The following is a 23646-nucleotide window of genomic DNA, read 5'->3' as shown; positions in this document are numbered from 1 at the left end:
AGGAAGATCCCTATTGTTTTTGGTGCATGCCCGACCCCCAAGGACAGGAACTATTGATGTTGATGCACGACCCTCAACGCTAAACAAACCAAAAGCCTAGCCTTCTTGACAAAGTACCTTGTCAATCAAAGCAGAATTGGAATGTGGACGTATATTGTAGCGTTAGCGTTATGTTTCACCTAACATGTAGAGATGACCTTAATCCAGTAGTCACAATCAGATAACCTTATGCTTGTACAACAGTGATAAAAATGAATACTGGCTGTTTAATCTTTTTGTCAATTATTCACAGTAGAAATTTGCGATATCTATAAATTCCATTTCCGTGATCTGATGTTACATTCTGATTTGAAATATCAAAATGCATCTTTCAAACCAGTTTGACAATCAGCCTTCTATAAAGTGGTGTGTTTTCATTGAGTCTCAGTATATATGCCACAGATGTAACAATCAAGCAAGATTTGCTTTGAGGCCACCCTGTTAAAATGTATGGGATAAAAAGGCAAGGTTTTTAAATATGTCCTTGAAAAACAAGATTAACTTGACATGGGTTATTGCTCTTGGGATATTGTCGTTTAAATAAAAGGCTATAGGAAAAATAATCAAATTAGTCTTCTTGGTATTGCTTTAATGAGCGTTCAAAATATATCGATTTTAAAGAAACAAAACAGTTAAACTGTTACTTTAGAACAGGAAAATATACAGTTCTTTGGTTTTAAGGATAAGAAAAAAATCACAAATGATTCAGAACAAAAAACCAAAGGACTGTATAACAAGCGGTTGCCATACAAGATATGCCCACATTTTGTAACAGACGGACAGAGAACGAGCTAAAAGCGATTTTCGTACAATAAAGGGCCATAGTCCAGGATGTTACAGTCCAACATGCATCCATATCAGAACAAAGAAGGTCTTCGAGATATAAAAATATATTTTAAGTTTCATCAAAATTGGATAAAAATTGTGACCTCTAGAGTGTCCACAAGCTAAAAACGTGATTTTTCGTACATTCAGGGGCCATAATCCATGAAATAACGGTCCGATAAATGCCCATATCAAAAGGAACCAAGATTTTTGGGATATAAACCCAAATTTCAAGTTTCGTCAAAAATGGATAAAATTTTGACCTGTCGAGTGTCTACAAACAAAATGGGAACCTTCGGACGAACAGGGGTGACAACAATATAAGTCAACATGAAAATATGGGCGTATAAAAATTATTCAAGAAATATTATAAGCAAAACAAAATAGGCTAATCAAATTAATATTAGGCCATCTAGCATCATAAAATAAACAACCATTTTCCATGCCAATTTCATTCAATAAATATTTTAATCTGACATGGTTCTCAAGGATAGTATAAATATTATTGGTAAATGTCAATATTAACATGCTATGGTTCATTAAATGATGACTGCAATATAAACTGTCATGTAAATCATATATAGTTTTAAGCTGAATACTTTGTCTTAAATAAATAAAAATAGAAAAAAAAAAAAATATGCTATTAAAAATTGAAGCTTTTAATACAATATTAACTTGGAAATAACATAACTTAAAGTAATAAAAGGCAAGATATGCCCTTTTTAATCTTGAATACTGATTAATATTAAGTAACATTTGGGACACATTCCAATATTGTAAGAATAAATAATATTTTACATATCACATTAATACGCAATTAAATTGTACACAGCAAGCCGCAACACAACTTACTGACAGAAAATACTTTACGTATATATATTAAACAAAATATAATAATTTTTCAATAAATCAATATTACCTAAGCTGAGAAAAATATGAAAACTTGACACATGTTGGAATTATCTGTAATTAAGGTACAAAAAGGTTTTAATTTAATTAAAAAAAACATCGAAGCTTTTGCACATTGAGGCCTTTTTGTTAATTCAACAAACTATAAAAATCTAGTAGGTCCTATTTCAATTATGTAGCCGATTTACATTGTCGTTGATTTTATAGAATAATTATCAACATCTCTATCAACAGATCCACATTTTTAAAGAAAACCTGTAAATACGATGTGACTGAATATAAAACTCAAATTCCTGTGACAGTACTCTTACGACATCAATCATGATATGGAGATCCATTTTATTGCCATTTCAAATTTACCAACATGTGGTTTATCCAAACACCCAAATATCTGTTGATCCTAAATTGCTAAAATAATTTCACAAACCCACTGAAAATCAAATTGGTTTCATTTATGATGTAATGGCTGGGTTCTTTACATTCACAGCTGAATTTTTGATAACTTTTATTTGTGGGAATATATTATTCTGAAATAAATTTAAAGCAACCGCAGATAACACTAAGTTTAGTGGTAAGGATTTTATAGTAGGTTATTGCTTTGTTTTGAATTAAACTGATATCTCTGATTTATAAAGTAGATGGCTCATATAATAAGAATTAACAATTAAATACATACAAAATCAACCAACTGATATCTATATCACAACTGTTTGCAAATCATATATGAAAAAAAAAAAAATCAAACAATCCTTATTTCAGAAATAAATTGTATACCAGTACATTGAAAAAACACACTCCAATCAAAATCATTTACTATTACCTTTTTTTTTACAAAATCTATTAATTTATCTAAGTTCATTATGAACATAACTACTAAAATGTATTTTTCTTGAACTGCAAAGACTATATATTACTATAGTAATATTAGTGTGACTATTTTGTGTAATGTGCAGTATGAACATGTAAGTATTGTAACTATATAGTAACTATCTATTGTGTACAAGGTAACTGTATTATATTTTGACTACGTTTTATCTTGTGGACCAGCTATGTGATCAGCTAATTTAGCAAACTTGCTGACTAAATCTATACTACTTTCATTCATCATAGACTGAAAAGACGTCTCTACCTGAAATATAACACAAAAGGTTTTACTAAAGATGACAAGAAATGTTGCAATTCAAATGACTGATTTGATTCTTTATAACTGTACCTTTTTTAGTTTGTAATCTTTGTTTGTATAGTTATAAAGAAAGCAAAAGGCAGGAAATTCGGCTAAACATCCACTTGAACACAAGTCAGTCATTTAGAAACTAACTCTGTATTTCTAAGAGCGGTTGGCGTTTAAAAATGTATTTGCACAGAGCCATTTAGTAGTTGAAGGAAATCAGGGAACCCAGATAACTCTGTGAGGTTACTTCTGGTTGTATTCATTCATGAGGATGAACCCAAAAACAAAATAACATGTTATAATAAAACTTACTAGAGAATCCTGAGAGTGTTCGCTGAAGATATTTTGTGGTGGTCCAAAACTATTAGAGTTGGAGGAGCTGCCTGTATTCTTTTTCAATGGTGAATCAGTCAAAAAACTGCTCAACGATATGTCTTGTCCCTAAAAATATATAATAACTTTATAATGAAATAACAATTTAAATCCTAGAATTTTATATGAAACAATTAGGATATAAACATCTGTCTAGAATTCGAAGACTGTTATTTTTCATTTGATACTTCTTATCTTTCAAATACACTCATTCATTATTTTTTTGTGAGCATGTGTTTCGGGCGAGTGTTTCTATATATGTATGTAAAATTTCATGAAAATTTGCTGGAATAAAGTTTTGATATAATGGAAGTGTTAAAATACCTCAAATTGATAATAATATACCAGATGTTACTCTAAATAATGTACTTTATTCACTGGCACTGATTTTTAACAACATATGTCTATAATGACCTATGGTATTTGATTCTGTTTGTGTGTGGTGCAGTTCTCCTGCACTAACTATAACTAATAGTGGAAGGTAAAATGTGAATTCAGTTTATATTGAAGATAACCACGTAAAGCATTGAAATATGCCGACGCAGCAGCTTGGTCTCAACTGCAGCTTATCTGAGAAAGGAAAACTTGGATGTTGAGTAAAATTGATAACACCGGAACCGAAAGTCCCAGAATGCTCATCATCAATAGGGTTCATCCCCAATGCTTCTAACCATAGAACAGTGTTTAAATTAAGTTAATACATACCTCTCCATTTAACCACTGAACATCTGAAGCTGAGAAACCAAGTTTTAGTAGGGTAGGATTAGGACTGGTTGGTGGCGATATATTACTTCTATCAGGGTATGTTGATGTTTTTAATAATAAATCACTTTTACTGCTCTTGATAGGAGTATCTAGAAAGGCTGAAATTATATAATAAATAACATAAATATATATCTTAGAATGTGTGTTTAAAAAGGAAGATTTTAACAAAATGTTTAAAAGTATGCACAAGTCTTTCTAGAAGACCAGATACAACTCCCCAATATGGAGTAAGGAGTTTGTATAATTAATAAGCGGTTGCCATGCAAGATATAACCATAGAACGAGCTAAAAAATTAATTTTCGTACAATAAGGAGCCAAATCCCAGGATGTTATTGAGCGACATGTGTCAATATTAAAAGGGACTGTGATCTTTGGAACATAAACCTCTATTTCAAGTTATGTAATTTTTTCTGATTTATTGATCATAACTGCCTAGATGGGACGTAAAATTTCAAGAGATTGCACAGCTACTTTGGAGCATTTTCATCCACTGATAGCCAATAGACAATATTTTGAAATCGATCCTGGCTTGAACAGACAACCAATGTAGTTTCTTCAGTACTGGCGTGACATGAGTGCGTGGATTTGACATAGACAAAATGTGAGCTGCTGTATTTTGGATGCATTGAGTTGTTCTATTTGATACTTTAAAATGCCAACAAGTAGACTATTGCAATAGTCAAGTGTAGACAATATCAAAGATCTAACTAGAGCAGGCCTTGACATAAGGTTAAATAAGGGGATCAACGAATCGTTCTCCTGGTTTTTCAATGAGGTGATCAGTTTTATGATCGCCTCAAGACACAAGGAGATCAATTGATCTCCTAAAATGATCACCAATCGTGCAGTCCACCTGCCTTGATAATGACGGAATAAATTTCCACGATGCACACACTCGACACCGTTTGCGAGGTTAACAATTCCCTTGAAGGCGATACCTTTGACATATCTCCGACCGGCTTCAACACGTATCACTGACAGATGACTTGAACATATTTTGCACTGAAGTTTGGTTATATCATCATCCAGTTGTAAAATTGTGAATTCGTCTTTGAAAGGCAACTTATTGAAAGTTTTCAGATGCACAGTTTAAGGCTTTTTCGTAGCCATATTTGGCGGACTTCGCAAAGTGTAAAAAACGTGATATTTCATTGGCCATGTGTATTCCAGCTGGCCAAGCAAACGCTTTATAACTTACGGGTCACTCTGACTTCGGCTCCGCGAAGCTCGTAGTTCTTGCGGAAAAACCCGATTGAGACTGAACCATGAATTTTTTCACTATAGATATCTATGGATCGAACACAATTCGGCTAATTACTTTCAATCTTACGTACACGAAAATTGAATGCTGAATTTTGTTTTGAATAACACAGGAATTGATGTAAAATAAGGTGAACTATTCGTCCGTTCGCCTGCTGTTCATATCGTGATCGAAATGTTGATCCCCCTTATTTAGATTTTGGTGATCGGCAGGCGATCGACCGGTTCGATCTCCTCTTATGTCGAGGCCTGCTAGAGCTGTGGATGCATGTTCACTATAATAGTTGGTAAATGTATACTAAGTAGATAACTAATCTTACTTGCAAATCCTGAATTAGAATTAACCAGAGCAATATCAAGTAATTTTTCAGCTGTACTGTTATCAGCTCCTGAAAAAATTATGAAAAGTGGATTTATAAAACTGACAACCTTACCCATCATCTGTGTACATAAAGAACATCAATAGCTTTGCTCATGTACAAAGTAAACTCCAAAACTCCCAAATTGTTTAAGGATGTATTATGTGAAGGTTAGATCTGTCTATTGCAGGTCTATTTTCTAGCTTCAAATTTTATATAAATTATCTCTGGGCCAACGGATGGCTTCAGATATTTAATGAATTTAAACTTGTCTTAAAATTTAACAACAAAAAAGGTAATCAAGACTATTTATTATTTTAGCAATGGTACTTGATATGACGACTATATTGTCAAAACTTCAAACACTTCGATGAGAATAAAGTAATTTGACTGAAATTTTCAATATTTTCATTTCTCGTTATTTATTTTTGAACTATATAGCAAGAACGGCAAGCTCTTTATCTAAATCATACATAATTCATTTTTAGCTAACATTGTGTACTTTAGTTTTGGTTAGTTCCCATTAATTGCTGAATTAGCAGCAGCTGGAAAGTAAAAGAATGAAATGTTTATATAAATAATTGTATAATTACCATTAGGGGGTCCAGGTAATGACATGTCTAATAATGTTGATAGATTAGGTGGTGATGTATGTCTGATTGATTGCATCCTATCTTTGACAGGTGAAGATAACATACTAGATAATCCACTACTTGAATTACTACATGTAACTGTATTATCTATTCTTAACACAGACTAGAAAATAAAAGAAAACAAATTTTTTAAGCCGCCGATTGTCATTTGCATTTTCGAGATATTGTTTCAATTTTCACAGCTCAATCCACAATAAAATGGACTCAAAATGATGAATAACAAGCCAACAGTGAGGCAGATGACATTATTAGAAGCAAAGTTATAGTGTCCCAAAGCATTGACCAATTAATTTGCATATCTCTACTTAGCCATAGCAGAAAATGATCATCATCGAACTAAGGCAGTCAACTTCTACACCAATTTTATAAGTATTTGCTACAGCAACTGTTCTGGTTATGGCATTTATAAGACAAATGCTGAATAGGATCTTAATAAGCTATGCTAATTTGTTTCATATTATAAAACAAATTATTCTATAGTTAAATTAACGATGTGTCATTTGCATTTTTTGCTAAAGTATCAAATTTCTCATGGGTTGGTCCAAGTTAAATTGATTATTTAACATTTAATTTAAAAAAACAAAAAAAACAAATCAAAATATCAATGCTTGAATTCAATCTGATTTTCACAAATATTCCTCCAATCAGGGGCCATAATCCAAGAAATTATTGTCTGAAATGCACAAATATCGAAAGGGGCTGAAATCTTTGGGATATAAATGAAACGAAATGAAATGGGGTTTAACATCCTACTGTTCTGCTCCTAAACTGGGCTAATGAAGACGGGCATGTGCCATACAGTGTGCTATGAGGGAAATTTTGCCCCGGCAGCGGCACTACGGCCTACTCTTATATCGAATTCCAACTGCCAAGGGATCTTTTACGTGCACGCCTATGTGTACCATGGTTTTTTGTCCCATCCGAACGACTAGACAGCTTTCCTTGTCAGGCCCTTCGTCCTGCATCACTGACAAGGGGAAACCACGCTGGAAAATCGGAATGAAAATTCTCGGCCAGTGCAGTGATTGAACACCCGACCTCCAGGATAGCGAGCCAGCGTCTTACCCACTTAGCCATTTGATCCCCTTTTTGGGATATAAAGACAAAAATTGTGACCTCTAGAGGGTCCACAACCTTGGCATTACATACTTTTACACAATTTGCTTTTTTAGTTTTATGTGCTGTTTAATAAAATAATCAGTATGAAATAAAATTACATTAAATATCAATTTACCTGTTGCATATTATTATTAAAGGGGATATCTATCGAGAGATTTTCTTCACGGTTCTTCTGTTGTATTAGATCCAACTGTCCTGTTTCTGGAAAATAATAAAGTAATTTATAAGATGATCATCATTGATATCAACATTTTCACATTTCTCGCCAATTTTAAGCATTAATGTTTCAGAAAATAATGTTTTACTTATCTACAGGGGGATCATCAAGACCAATTTGAAACCAAATTTAGTATTGCATCCTACCCACAAAACTCAAAAGATGCCCATAGGGCCATTTTATACGCTTATTTCATGCAAGAAATTAATGTTTTATCAAATTTACCAACAATTTTACGCTTTGCTGCCCCCCCTCCCCCACAAATAAATACCACCCCACAAAAAGCAAAACAGTTGCCTAAGGACATTATACATACTTCTATAAAGATGTACAGTGCTATAAATAAATGTTATACTAATTTATAAGATTATCGAATGGCCTGCCTACATCCCCTCCCGCACCCCCCAATACACAAAACATTTATCCAAGAGGGTCATATCTTTAGACATTGAAACCACCACACCCCAGTAGTAGTAGTAAAGAAAATGAGCTCACCTATAGTAACCGTTTCTGTAACTGGAACCGATATAGTCGACGGATTTTCACCCATACCTACATAAAAGAATGTCAAAAATCTTCAGTTTTCATCTAAGTAGACAATTTATTGTAGGTGGCCAATGTAAATAGAGGTGGTCTAGGTTGATATAAACATACCTGTTTTCATAATAGTAAGTGCTGGAGGCACATCAAACTATATAAGTACTATCCAATCAAGTGAATGGATGGATGTGGTAGCCAGCTGCACATAATTACAGGGAACATAAGTGGATTAGGTTTAAACATAAACATTATAGGTAATACAATCATACCTATGGTTACATGTAATATAGGTGGACAGGGTTGATATAGACTTACCTATTATTACATGTAATATAGGTGGACTGGGTTGATATAAACATACCTATTATTACATGTAATATTGTAATATAGGTGGATTGGGTTGTTATAAACATACCTATTATTACATGTAATATAGGTGGACTGGGTTGTTATAAACATACCTGTTATTACATGTAATATAGGTGGACTGGGTTGTTATAAACATACCTGTTATTACATGTAATATAGGTGGACTGGGTTGTTATAAACATACCTGTTATTACATGTAATATAGGTGGACTGGGTTGTTATAAACATACTTGTTATTACATGTAATATAGGTGGACTGGGTTGATATAAACATACCTATTATTACATGTAATATAGGTGGACTGGGTTGATATAAACATACCTATTATTACATGTAATATAGGTGAACAGGGTTGTTATAAACATACCTATTATTACATGTAATATAGGCGGACTGGGTTGTTATAAACATACCTGTTATTACATGTAATATAGCTGGACTGGGTTGATATAAATATACCTATTATTACATGTAATATAGGTGGACTGGGTTGTTATAAACATACCAATTATTACATGTAATATAGGCGGACTAGGTTGATATAAACATACCTGTTATTACAGGTGAACTAGGTTGATATAAACATACCCGTTATTACATAGGTGGACTAGGTTGATGTAAACATACCTGTTATTATAGGTAATATAGGTGGACTAGGTTGAGCTGTTTGTAAAGATGAGTTGAGACTTATTGGAGAAAAAGGTTGGGTGATAACACTGCCTTGGTTTAAAGGTAAAGTTGTACCACTGTTTGTTAATAACTGTTGTTGGTTAGATGGTAAATTTGACATGATAGTAAAAGCTTGTTCTTTTGTTGTTTTCGGTAAAAGTGTTCGCTGAATGATGATGGACTTATTCCGCTGTTTCTTTCTTTTACGTGGTATAAGAAAATTAGCCTGAAATGGATAAAGGTACATCGTAGTTTATATGCTGAAAATATTGTATCAGTTTATTTAAAGGACTTTTGTGTACGTGTGGATAAAGGAAATGAAATGAAATAAGGTTTAACCTCCTACTGTTCTGCTCTGACTGGGCTAATGAAGACGGGCATGTACCATACAGTATGCTATGAGGGAAATTTTGCCTGGGCAGCGGCATTAGGGCCTACTCTTTTATCAAATTCCAACTGCCAAGGGATCTTTTACTTGCATGCCAATGTGTACACGGAAACCTCGTTTTTTGGTACCATCCGAATGACTAGACAGCTGTCCTTCTTAGGCCCCCTGTCTTGCACCACTGACGTTGGAAAATCCTGATAAAGTTTCTCGACTGCTGATAAAGGAAGAGGTGCATATATCTATTTATAATTATAGTAGCATTGTAGATTTTTATCCACTGTCTTCTGCTTCATAATGAAAATAAAAGGCTAGACACCTAAAACTTGATTAGTGCTTATTCCTTGGGAGTTAAAATATGTTTATACCAAGACATTGTTTGAAAATGTAAACTTACTTTTGGTTCAGGTGGTCGTATTAATTGATTAACTGCTGCCTGTGAAACTCGTGTTTGTTGACCACCACATCCACGTAATGGTACAGCCATAGGTACTCTAAATACACCATTTTGTTGTGATATAGGTATCTATAGAAAAAGAACAAAATAATTGATATCATTTTTTGAAAGAGATAGACAGAGAACAAGCTAAAAAAGTGATTTTTTGTACAATCAAGGGAATCCAGAATGTTACTGGCTGACATGCATCAATATCAAATGGATCTAAGATCTTTGGGATATGTGATAAGTTTCATCAAAACTGAATAAAAATTATGACCTGTAGAGTGTCCACAAACAAAATGTGAATGGACGTTCGGACTGACAGGCGTGACGACAAACTAAAAACATGTCTTTTCGTATAGTCTTTACCACATTCACAAGCTGACGGACAATGGACCGACAAACTATCGTTGCTGCATTCAGTCAGTTAATTACATGACAATTTCGTGTATATCTTTGTCCATTGTTGCCCAAAAATTAAATTCTAGTGTTTTGAATATCAACACTTATTTTGTAAATCTTTTGAAAAATACAGTACAGATCATTCATTAGAAGTAGGTTCTGTACAGGTTATGCATTCCACACCATTAAGACAGGTTGTCAGGCAAAAAATCATAATCATATGCCCACAGCAGCTAAGTTGTCCACGCAGTCAATAATTTTAACTTGTCACTTTTGTGGTTCATTAAAACTGGTTCGATCTCTGCACTGGCCGAGAAAGTTTATCAGGATTTCTCCTTGTCAGTGGTGCAGGACGGAGGGCCTGACAAGTACGCATGGAAAACCGAGGTCACATGTATACATTGGCATGTATATAAAAGATCCCTTGGCAGTTGGATTTCAATATAGCACACTGTATGGCGTATGCATGTCTTCATAAGCCCAGTTTGGAGCCGAACATTAGGACGTTAAACCCCATTTTATTTCATTAAAACTGGCATGTTATTTTTCTACAAGATAAAACATAGATTACCTGAGTGGCCATAACCTGACTTGCACATGGGTTAACAACAGAAATATCTGGTGAAATCATATTCCCAGTCATACCATCATGTGAGACTGTATTCATCATACTCTCTGGTGGTTCTTCTTCTATTGTTTTAATACATTTGGTTCTTGTATTAACACCCTTGTTAGCTGTTTGAACTTTTGATCTTGAAGCAACAGTTCCACACATAGAACAAGGAGTAGTTTTGGATGAGTGCTGAAATGAGAAAAAGGACCAGTAAAAATTAATAATTAATATCTAGTTAAAAAGCTGTATAAATAGCCATTGAAAAGGGCTTGTTTTCTTTCTACTCCACAAAAGCTTGAACTTGTAAACAACAATGAAAAACTTCACCAAGTTTTAAATAAATCCACTGAGAAATTCATACTATAATAATGTCCACAATATTTAAGACAAAACGTGAATAGACATTATGCCATAGAAAGCGTTTCATATTTACAATCTGAAAATTGTGAAATTGGATAGGGGTTCATTCTAATGCTATAATGAGCAATCTCACTGTGTTTTAAAAAATTCTTTTGAGATCTTGGGTTTACAATATTGCATGAATTTAAAAGCCAATGGTAGGGGGAATGACAGAAAAACTTGACATTCAAACCAAATATAAATTTGAAGAAATACTAATGAGTAATGTTGGAGCAATGATTATCTGCATAACGTTTTAATTGATTAAAATCTCTGCTCTTAACCCTTTAACCATCAGATGTTACATATGGAACGTTTCTGGAGGCCATTTTACAGGTCATGATATATAAGTAACATTAATCAATAGGAGCTTTTACAGGTTTCCTTTCTGAAAACATTTTTGGTCATGCACAGTGCATGGCCTTTTTTACTTGCAGAAACTTGTAGGGCATAGGCTGTACATGATTTTGATTGCTTGTATCGCTTAAAATGGAACCCACAACTATTTTCATTTAACTTAAGTAAAAGGTTTACCGACCAGTACCAGAAGTTGCTATTTATGAGACAATTATTTATAAAGGGTCAATCAGTGGTTATAATTCTCCGATTCACGTAAACACAGGTCACCTCTCTATTATTTACGCTGATCCTTGCATTTTACAACTAAATAGATGATATGTATCAATTATCGTATTTACATTCAACGGCCGACTGGACAGGTAAGTCAGTTCAAAAAATTACTATCATTATTCGTTTTCATATCATATCTGACTTTCAAACCATTAATCGTTGCTACCATATTGTTTTCTTTCACTAAAGACAACACAGACCTACATACTTTATAATGCACTTATTATTTGTAATAAATCACAGAAAGTTAACATCTTTAAATTCCTGCTAAAAGTTTTGTTTTTGTTATTACCACTCTCTCAATCATGACTTAGCCTTGATTATCAGGTACCAACTGACTGACAAATTGTTTTATCACTCTATATATAAACAGTCTCAAAGTTTGATGTGATGAAATAATATTAAATAGGATATCGAATGCTAATGAAAGGCTTGTTTTAATTGGATAGAAGCCTGAAATAAGCCAATAGAATACAGTGTCCACAAACAAAAAGTGAACGGACGGACAGGGGCGACACCATAATACGTCCACATGTTGGCATATAAAAATGTATACTAAGCTATTTCTTAAGTACTTTGGCTTATTCATGGGTAAACAAATATAGAATCTAATGTGTTCACAAGGACATGTGGATGGATGGAAGAACACGGGTGACAAAACATTAAATGTGGGCATAGAAAAATATGAACGTACCGATTTTGATTTTGTATTTGAAAAGTCTGAGAACTCTGTTGCTGCCAAATGAGCCAATCTCCGTAACATATTTGCTAAATTATTTGTGAGAAGTTCATTACTAACTGTCTTAGGACACCATTCATACTCCAAGAATAACTTTTTGTCTTTCCCGCACATGAGCATTAGCTGAGCTAAGGTAACATTTTTGCCTGTTTCAGCAGTCCATCCTTGCTTTGAATCTTCATACAGTTTCTGAAGTTTTTCCTGAACGGAATCATGACTTTCATCACAGTTCGTTTTGCCTTGTGGTGTATTTGCACTTTGCATGGGGCTCTCACTGGTTGAACCCTTAGAAGTTTTATTATTATTTTCAGTTGATGATGTACTAGGTACAGAATCACAATTAGAGAACAAGTTGTCCGGAAATACAGCATTTTCATCTTCTAAGAACGGAACTGTATCCGACTTAATGGACAGCTGTTCTTCAGGTAAGTCTTTTGATTTACCAGGTGGTGTTTTGTTTATTTGTTTTGGTGGTGTCGTCTGGTTGATCATTTGCACACTGGGTTCACTAGAATTATCACAAACAACTTTTACACTTTCATCCACTACTGGAATCACAGATTTCCCTTTATTTACACTTGGTGAATCTGCAATTTAATTAAACATAGTTTACTTAAAGTGGGGCTATTCTGTTATAACCATTATTAAATGTAGAATACAGTAATTTATAGATTTTCTGAAAATATTATGGAACATATACTTTTTCTATTTTTTTATGTTTTTTTTAAATATAACACTTAAATTCTGATTGTCAAGTTTTGTCAGGTATTGCTATTGGTCAACGCTATCATTGTCAGTCTGCGAATATAGCCACATTGGCTGGCACCCTAGGGGAAATTTAAATATTCAAGATGGTCACCATGAGGTATCTTCTGGTTTTTTAGTGGAGAAAAAAATCGGTACAAATTCTCTCAGACCTCGGTTTGAAAGTGGTTTCCATAAGAATTCAACAAGCTGAATCCAATGTAGTCTGTTCACAAGAAATTGTGGACGACCGCTGGACGGAGGCGACGACAATATACAACTACTTTCCCCGCCAACATTGGGATCAAACCCAGGATCTCCAGGTTAGAACATATTTTTAGGCCATTCTGATTTAAGACCATTTTGTCTGTAACTAAAGAGCTTGGAATTTTGAGCAACCAATATAGTTTATGTTCTTCATTGTGATTTTAGCACCATTATCTGCCAAAATTGCAAAGATATCACCTTTGAGTGTTAATGTGAAATTCTGAGTCTGATTAACAACTCCTAAAAAAAAAAAAATACTTACTCAAAAAGTTTTCTTTATAATTAGAGAGTGTTAGATCTAATCTGGGAACACTTTGTGGTAACATGGTTATAGCTTGGTTCAATTTACAATGTCTACTGGGAAATATTGTCAAATCATCTTTATTTACTTCACATTGATCCATATTCTCCAACTTTTTCATATGATTAAGGAAATATTTATGACACATGGTTTATGAGATATGCCCACTAGAGCATAATATAACCTAGAACAAAAATTTCAAGATATTATCAGTATATCGCGATATCTTGCAAAATGTCAATAATGTATGGTATATCACATTTTAAGTAAATAAACATGCCTAAAAAGTTGGAAATACAATCTGAGTATTCACTTGACATTTTGTAATCAATATTATAAACAATATATTTACAAACAAATGATCAGATTCAAACATAGATCTAGCCACAACGACTTGATAAAAATGCTGGTCTATATTGTTATTGTTTATTACAAATACATTAATCATGATATTATGGACAAGTCGATTTAATTAAGAGTATTTATCTGTCTGCCCGAAAAGTCAGCTGCCCTACCCCTCACAAATATGTCGCCTGAAAAATGTCGCACAAAGCCGAGTGGCTCCAGACAAAATGTTTTAATCCATAATCAATTCAATACAAATTTGCGGTATTCAATTGAAAGAAAATTAAAAATAATGTTTTATTAGATTTTGGGCACTTTATTTGGCCAACCAGACGATAGATTTTATTTTTTTCACTTTACCTGTCTGCCTGAAAAGTTAGCTGTGCTGTTTGGAAATTATATTTATGCAACAGTCCTCAAATCGAACACCAATATTCTTTCAAACAATTATAAATTAGCGAAATTATTTACAAGTTGACTTATATAAATTCATATGAAAATATCAAATAGGATTTTTAATGTTTCAGTCAATAAGACTTCAACTTAAGTCCTACTATGGGATTATTTTAAAGTTCAAAGGATACCACTCTGACACGATGACTCTTCCATTTTTTATTCAAGTATTCTAAGACAGCTCCGAGAGTTCTATCGGACATTAAATTCATGCGCAGACGAGGGTTTTGAGAAATAGATTGAACTTGTGACCAGGCTTTATTGGTTCGTGGACAAAGCTCTACGGTAATTTTTTCTGGTACTTGATGAGCTTGATGGACTTCTCTATTCTCTGAAACATAAAATCAGCAATAAAATATCTATGAACATAAACTGTTTCTTTATAAAAACTTGGATTCTAAAATACAATTTGGGCATTACAGGAAACATGATTCCTGATTAACATCTGTAGAAAACTCAGGTTAGTATTCATCCTGTAGTTTCTTGTCTACTCTCAAAGAATTGTCTGAAATCAGTGCCCAAGTTTGAGTAAATAAGATCTTGATGGTTTCGGCATCACACTGTACTATGGAATATCATGTATCTGTATAAACCATTTGAAAAACAGATCCAAATGTGAAAAATAAAATCATCATTTGTAAAATATGTTATTTGTGGGATTCACAGATAAAGTGAAGGACAAGTAATTGCTATTAGTGTTGGGTATTCTACAAGAAATAAATGCTTAATTTACCATTTCCAAAAAGTCCATTTATCTTCTTCAGTGCACTACAAACTGGTGTTTTCAATCTTTAAATACAATAAAATTTTTCTTTACAAAATTTATTTATGTACAAAAAATTACTTATACATAAAAAATATTCATAGATCATTTGCAAATTATGACTATTTAATAATATCATAAGAAATAATTGCCGCTGTCCGGGCAAACTTTTCCTCATAGCACACTGTATGATGATGCCTGTCTTCATTAGCTCAGTTCGGAGCAGAACAGTAGGACGTTAAACCTCATTTCATTTCATTTCATTTCCTGGTATATCAGAGATTTCTCTCAGTTATTGAGGTGAATCAAATAGTCTGTGAAACCTGATTATCGAGCAAATGAAGATAATTTTTTAAAATGCTTCAATTTTATCTGGTGTGGTAAGATATACAATAAATTTCAAGGCAATCGGATGATGACTTTAGTCTCTAGAGCATTGACAACATTTTTCAAAAGTGATTAAATTCAAGGGCAATAACCCTGACAATACTTGTTAGAAATCAATAAGTTTCTTTGACTCGTGAACATAAACGTTGCGTATAAATTTCAAGTAATCAAGAGTCATAACTGTGACAAAAATAATTAATAAATCTATAAGCCTTTTATGACCATAAACACTGTGTATAAATTTCAAATCAATCAGGAGATAACTTTAGCCCATTGTTATACCGGATGACTGACAGACAGGGGTGACAACAACATACGATCTCATATCAATGTGGGCATATAAAACAACTTACTTCTTTGTCTTTCCTTTTATTCTTAGAGTTGTGTAGCTGTAACAAATCACAAAAATAATAACACAATTTTATTGATAATAATTTGATAATCTGAATTAAGGAATGGGACAGAGATTTGGTATACTATTATTGTTACTATTAATGGTATAAAAAATAGTAAATTATCATACCCTTTATTAATTAACTCATTCAGTTTCACTGCAGTCTTTTCATTTAAACCTGAAAATCATAAGACAAGGAAATAATTTCTTGTTTAAAATGTGTCCAGCACGATAAAGGTACACATGATCTCTCGAATAGTATCCATTTAATAAAGATATGTTGCCAGACAACAAAACGTACGCTCACAGCACCCAAGTTGACTGAGCAGTCAAAAAAGTTGCTGCATATCCATTCTATTGTAGAGGTTGTCACATTCTTTTTTAGGTAATGAGAGAATTGACAAGATACTGATATCAATTTCATATCGATCAGATGATAACTTACATTGTTATTCCATTCACAAAGTTCTACAAGGTAAAACAAGGGACATAACTATAAAAATAATTAATGGAAATTGTTGAAATTCAACAGCCTTATTCGTCTCACTTATTCAAATAATGCACATAAAATTCATACAGATAGGATAACTTTTGTCATTCAACAGTGAAACAAGGATTATAAATATAGAAGTTATAAATGGAAATTGCTGAAATTCAATAGGCTTCTTTGTTTAATTTATATAATGAGTATAACTTTTGATAACGGATGATAACTTTTGAAGTGAAACAAGGGCCATAACTCTAAAAGTTATTAACAGAAATTGCCAATATTCAAAAGGTTTCTTCATTTTACTAATTTGAATGATATATATAAATCTAATACAGATCGAATAATAACTTTTGTTGTTAGAAGTAATTAACAGAAATTGCTGAAATTCAATAGGCTACTTTGTTTTACTAATTTACATGTAAATATTGCCTATAAACCTAAAACAGATCAAATGATGACTTAAGTCGTCAGAGCGTTCACATGGTTCCACTTTAAATAATGCATGTAAATAATGCCTCCAGGACATCCACAAGACTTATGAAATTGATTAAGACCTATTACTCTGACAGTATTGAAAATCAATAGAATTTCTCTTATGAACACAAACATGCATAAATTTATAGTCATTCAAATGATAAATTTAACTACAAGAACTTGGACAAAATATGTAAGATCATAAATTTAGCAGTTCTTTCTATTTATCAAAAATCGTTGAAAATCAAGGGCCATAACTTTGGCAATATGTATCAGAATCCATTCAAAATCTATAGGCTTCATTGTCTCATGACCGTAAACACTGCGCATAAATTTAAAGTCAATCGGATGATAAATTTAATCACTAAGGCGTCCACAAGATTTTCCAAAGTGATCAAGAGCAATAACTCTGAAAAGGTCAAGAACCATAACTTTGACAAACCAGTAATTGTCAGAAATCATTGAAAATCAATAGGCTTCTTCGTTTCATGGCCTTAACCAATGTGTATAAATTCAAAGTCAATCAGATATCAACTTTAGCCTCTAGAGCGTCAACAAGATTTTTCAAATTGATCAAGGACTATAACTCTTGGCAGTAATTATCGGAAATTGTTGAAAATCATTTAGCTTCGGTGTCTCATGACCATAGACACTGTGTATAAATTCAATGTCAATCAGATAATAACTCTAGCCTCTAGAGCATACACAAGCAATTGTGGACGCCGGACAGACTGACCGATGGACACGGGCGACGACAATATATGACCACATTTCAATGTGGGATTATAAAACAGCAAATATTTTCTTTTAAAATTATGCTATTTTTGTATCCAAGTATTAGAAAAGTGTAAAATAGAAATACCTTTTACTGTTTTACGAAAAATACCATAGTTGATAAGACCATACAGTTCTTGTGTTTCCTTTCTCACATCTTAATAAAAATAACGACAGTACTATTAATAGTAAATCTAAGCCTTTTCTACTACATATGTAAACTTTATTGCTCTTTTAAAGTTCTGTTTTGTTTATCTCTGTAGGCTGGCCAGTTTTAACTATATAATTTTCACTGTTCTATTTCCCAATTTGTATCTGCCTATGCATTTTCACATTTTTTTTATATATTGTATTAACATGAATTTTGGTAACAGTGCTCAAAAACTGTGAAACAAAGAACATAACACTTACAAAAAAAAATATTACTAAAGATTAAAACTATAATATAGACTAAAACATAGTACAGACAGAATTCCATTAGAAATTATGTTCCGACACATTCTATTGAGGGGAAAAAACTTAAAAACTTCTGAAAATAAATACAAACCTTTAGAAATATTGATAAATTTAGCAATTTTATGCCATGTTCTGTAATATAAAAAGCGAACTTGATCTTTTCTCTTCAATAATTCTGGTGTTAGACCTCTTTTCTTCCCTCTCTGTACTAACATAGTTTGGATAGCATCAAAATCTTTCCCATACTGAAAGATATGGAATAAAATCAACATAATTAGTTTCTTGGTAAACAGTATAACGAAAACTTTAGGGTAACCTTGTTGGTATTACGTACTTTTACACTATCTGCACGAAATTAGAACTCAACCACCATTAGGGTGTAACGGTGATATACTTAAAGTTTTTTTTTAATTCGGATAAAATTGTGACCTCTAGAGTTGATTGAGACCGGTAAGATTGAGACAAGATACTACAAACAGACACAACAGTGATGCAATCGAAACAGATTTCTCGTACAGTTCTATATTCGAAAAAGATGTTGATCAACTCATTATTTAGTTAAGAATTCACAGATTTACAATATTTTAGTCCAAAAAAATTAATTTGCCAGAATTTTTGCCAGGATATCACATTTTCTTTGACTGGAAAAAAACAGACATCAATGCAAATTTTAATAAAATTTTAAAACTCTGACCATCAGATTCACAAGTAATTAAAAAGGGACACGAGACAGGTACAATGACAAATTACGTCCTCATTAAATAGGCTAAACAATGGTAATTTAATCAACGTATATGTTTCCTACCTATGTGTTAAAACATTGTAAAGTTTCCTGATTTTGGTATTGTATTTGTAATGTTAAATTAGAAAATAGTGGCAATAATTTTGTAGGTTCCATTTGGATACACCAAGAAAGTGGAAGGAAGAAGATTTCTTTGAACTAAAGTTATTTTAGCATTTTTACATCTCTTATCTGCTTCTGGTAGAGGAATTATGATTATGTGGTGCTCACCTTTCATGGATGTTATATATATTTTCAGATGGTGCTAGAGACAGAGAAATGGCATTTATAGTCAACTTAATGTAAACTATTTCGGGACTATTCGCTTGCACATATGGGTCTTTAGCAGTGGGAGGAAATAGGAGGATTCTAAGAGAAACTCATGAGGTTGGACATGCAACAATACTCCTTGTCATGTACAAGCTGAGAATCGAAACCAAGCCACTTGACTTAATGACAAACCTTATGATCTAAAAGCATGCGTTAGACCATTCCATCCAACTCCCCTATTTTCAGATGGGTATATTGCAAAAACTAATCAACAGCTTAACTTTTTACAGACAATCAATTGAAAGGTACGAACTGAATTTTTTAGAAAAGATCGTAGTCAAATTAAAGTGCTACAATGGGCTACATGTATATCCCCACAAGGTTCTATTGTATCTAATTTAAATTGTATATTTTTCAAATGAAATAAAGCTTACGTTACCTCAAAAAGGGCTTCAAAGAATATATTTTTATCTTCAGTACTCCATAGCTCCCAGCCTCTTTTTGTTTTAATTAATGGTGTTGTGACCTTTGTTTCTTTAGCTGTGTAAAACAAAAATAAATAATATTTGATTATCCTGTCTTTTATGTATTTTTTTGGGTATGGGACAAAAGTGTGGAACAAGCGGTTGCCATGCAAGATACAGTCACATTTTGCAAGAGATTGACAGTGAACAAGCTGAAAATGTGATTTTTCATACAATAAGGGGCCATAATCCAGGAGGTTATAGTCCGATCTCGAAAGGAGCCAAGATCTGACTTTGGAATATAAAAATACATTTTAAGTTTCATCAAAGTTGGAAAAAGAATTGTGACCTGTAGAGTGTCCACAATTTTCTCGTACAATCAGGGATCATAATCCATGAAGTTATGGTCCAATACATCGAAAGGAACCGAGATCTTTGAGATATAAACCTATATTTCAAGTTTTGTCAAAATTGGATAAAAATTGTGACCTCTAGAGGGTCCACAAACAACTTTATGTGGTAAGGCCAGTAATTTTTTGTAATCAAATGATTACAAAAATTGGGAAAAGTAAGTCCTTATAACCAAAAAATTAACCATCCACTACTGTAGAAAGCTGGCCTTGTAAGTTGTATGGATGCATAGGCCTACCGGGGAATATTTTCTGTAATACTAATGTATTCATGTATGTAGGCTACCAGGAAATTGTTTTTATTACACCAAACAGTAATGGGGATTACTGTGTTGGATGTATGTACCGTACAGTAAATATATTAATCTACAATGTAGGCTATGGGTAGGTGGTCTACCTGTTTTTTTAACAGGTGATTCAGGGGGGCTAAAATCTTTTCTTGTTTTCCTTATTACTCTTGTACTGCTTCTCAGAGGCACACTGGTGGTGGCAACACTTGTTGACGGGGTTGATGGTTTTTCATCGTCTGTTACAGCACTTTCATCTGAACGACTTGTGTGTCTTGATCGCCGTTCTAAAGTTGGAAAATTTTGTGTTTTTGCATCATCTGTCACTGTGCATCTCTTATCCACTTCTTCTTGTGCAACATCCTGTGTTGTAACACTCACCCTGTACAAGAAAATTAGATTATATATAAATAAACGACCGGAATCAATCTAGTAAACACTTAAAATCAATTAATAAATAGAAGAGATCCGGCGAATTCACAAGGACTTGGGTTTAGTTACGTCTTGGTGTTTGAATAAATTCAACATGGCCGCTAGGTCCAAATACGATAATTGTAATAGGTCTATTGGGGGGTTAATTCTCATGATTTAATCCGCGATGTGTCCTGTACTTAACGATGCAATGTCAAAAAACGACATGATAGTATGTTTTAGGAGATTCACACATAACCTGGGGTGTTAACCGTTCTCTATCGAAGTCACCATCTCGATATTTGTGTCAAGATGGCGGTTGCCTTCTCCATTAACGTCCGAAACTAATCGTAGAAAACTAGACTACGTACCGATTTCCAGATGCATCCTTTACGGCACAGTCCTCATTTAAAACTTTTCTCCGTTTAGCTAAAGGCATAGATCTTGAAAAAGTACAAACACTTATGTGATATTCACACCAATAAAAACCAGATAACTCGTAGCAGTTCTCTTTGTACAGTCATAATACTCGTCTCGGCAACTACCCAACACAAAACATCCCTCGGTTATCAACATTGCGAGAGGTTTATACGGAATAGGCATACCGAGCAGCCTAATTATTTTTAGAGCTTTGAATTTGCAATTTTTGATAACATCAAACGATTCTTGGCTAGAAGATAATATGGACTATTATTTTATTTGTGGGGGTGGGGGAAACCTCCTCGACAATCAATAAATTTAATTTGGTTGATTCTATAATATTCCTTGATTCGGAATCGGATTGTTGATGCACCCCAACCGTATAACTTGAATTTGTCTGGATTATGACAGTGGTGTATAATAAGGAGTCAGGACTAATTGTGTTTGGTATTTTTTTTTTTTTTTTTTTCATTTATAGATATAGACCCCACCCTTTTCGAGCACACTTTTTTATTTTAATTTTTTATCATTCGGGAAGCGATGGAAACCACATACATACATGAGAATTATGTGTTTTGGTGACTGGGCTTTTTTTGTGGAGTAATAATTAATATTTAGTCGCTGGATATTCTATTTCTGCCCCCCCCCCTTTTTTTTGTTAAACCGGAGTATTTCTTTCTTATTTTAATAAATAGGATAAGTAGATTTATAAAATGAAAATGTATATATTACTCTGTCTGTATACACAGTCACATGCATATCGAAATATTTCTATTTTCTGATTATCATCATTTTCTAAAAGTAAAATGTCTTAATAATGATCAAAAAATTATCTACGACTGTATAACATGTATCCACATAGAAGTGAACAAGATTGGTTATTATGGTTAGTTTACAAGCTGTGCATAGACTTCCATTATTATGCACCAGCTAACTGGTGGACGAATAAGTTATTCCGCACGGTGTGTTGTCAAAATACTTGGCGGGAATCAAAAAGGGGAATCCCAATATCTGATTGGTTGAACAGCATCACATGACTGGAAACTACCGATATTTACATAATTTATTAAGGTCACAATGACGTCAACAATATTGTAGACGAGAATATCATGTCTATTGACCTATTTTCATCAATCAAGTATTACCGATAGGTTGGTCTATTAAAATACAATATCACTAATATGTGGTGGCAGACGTTAAACCAATAGCTACTACTACTACTACTACTACTACTGCTGCTGCTACTACATGTCCACAAACACCTTTCTATGAGTACTTTTACACACGAAAGACAAAATAGACCAAATAAAAATATTCATCTAAAACCTGCTATTATTGGCTATTACTTTTTAGTATTAGTTATATAGTATTACTACTAACTATTGTCATTTCATTTAAACAAATTATTACGTCGGAACATTAAACTGTTCTTCAACTTCAATAATTTATTTTATATTCTGTGTGTTATATATTTACCGTGTTATATTAGTATTAGGTCATGATTCTTTATATAAAAATAAGAAAATCTGCTTCTTTTTTTTCTAAAACTAGGCCTAATTCGAAGTCAAAGTGGATCTTATAATTCTTACTATCACTACTATCAGTATCACGAGGACAGAAGCCATGCAAACGTTAATAATGAAAGAGCAGTCCCCTTTTTATATTTCGGGATAACCTATGGGCCTGGACCTCGAAAAAAAGTGTACCATTTTTCTAAAACTAGTTCGAAGTGGACCTTATCTATTATCAGAAGCCACGCCAATGTGAAGAAAGAATATGCCTTTTTGTACCGAGGGACAAACTCGATCCATTTGCAAAAAAACTGTGGACCTAAACAGAACAAGGCAGGGGAGGTTACTCGGGTTTATATTTTCAATCG

The 23646-nt window shown here is 33.1% G+C and overlaps 1 protein-coding gene across 1 annotated transcript; it reads right to left on the bottom strand.

Annotated features, from left to right (window-relative positions):
* Positions 1-611: 611 nt before the first annotated feature.
* On the bottom strand, positions 612-22121 carry LOC126829606 (protein cramped-like). Its single transcript, XM_050559551.2, has 21 exons — positions 21719-22121; positions 21047-21318; positions 20215-20315; positions 18816-18969; positions 18357-18425; positions 16660-16708; positions 16490-16525; positions 15720-15775; positions 15118-15317; positions 14150-14300; positions 12832-13463; positions 11067-11297; positions 10052-10180; positions 9228-9495; positions 8186-8242; positions 7589-7674; positions 6295-6457; positions 5663-5731; positions 4022-4179; positions 3257-3385; positions 612-2902 (listed from the first exon to the last, which is right to left on the bottom strand). Exons 1-21 carry the CDS (start codon positions 21784-21786, stop codon positions 2798-2800), a joined length of 3183 nt encoding a protein of 1060 aa, XP_050415508.1. The 5' UTR covers positions 21787-22121; the 3' UTR covers positions 612-2797.
* Positions 22122-23646: the final 1525 nt, after the last annotated feature.

This window comes from Patella vulgata, chromosome 8 (genome assembly GCF_932274485.2).
Source record: "Patella vulgata chromosome 8, xgPatVulg1.2, whole genome shotgun sequence".
NCBI classification, from domain to species: domain Eukaryota; kingdom Metazoa; phylum Mollusca; class Gastropoda; family Patellidae; genus Patella; species Patella vulgata.
The sequence above is the reverse complement of the archived record's forward strand: the minus strand, read 5'-3'. Positions and strand labels throughout refer to the sequence as shown.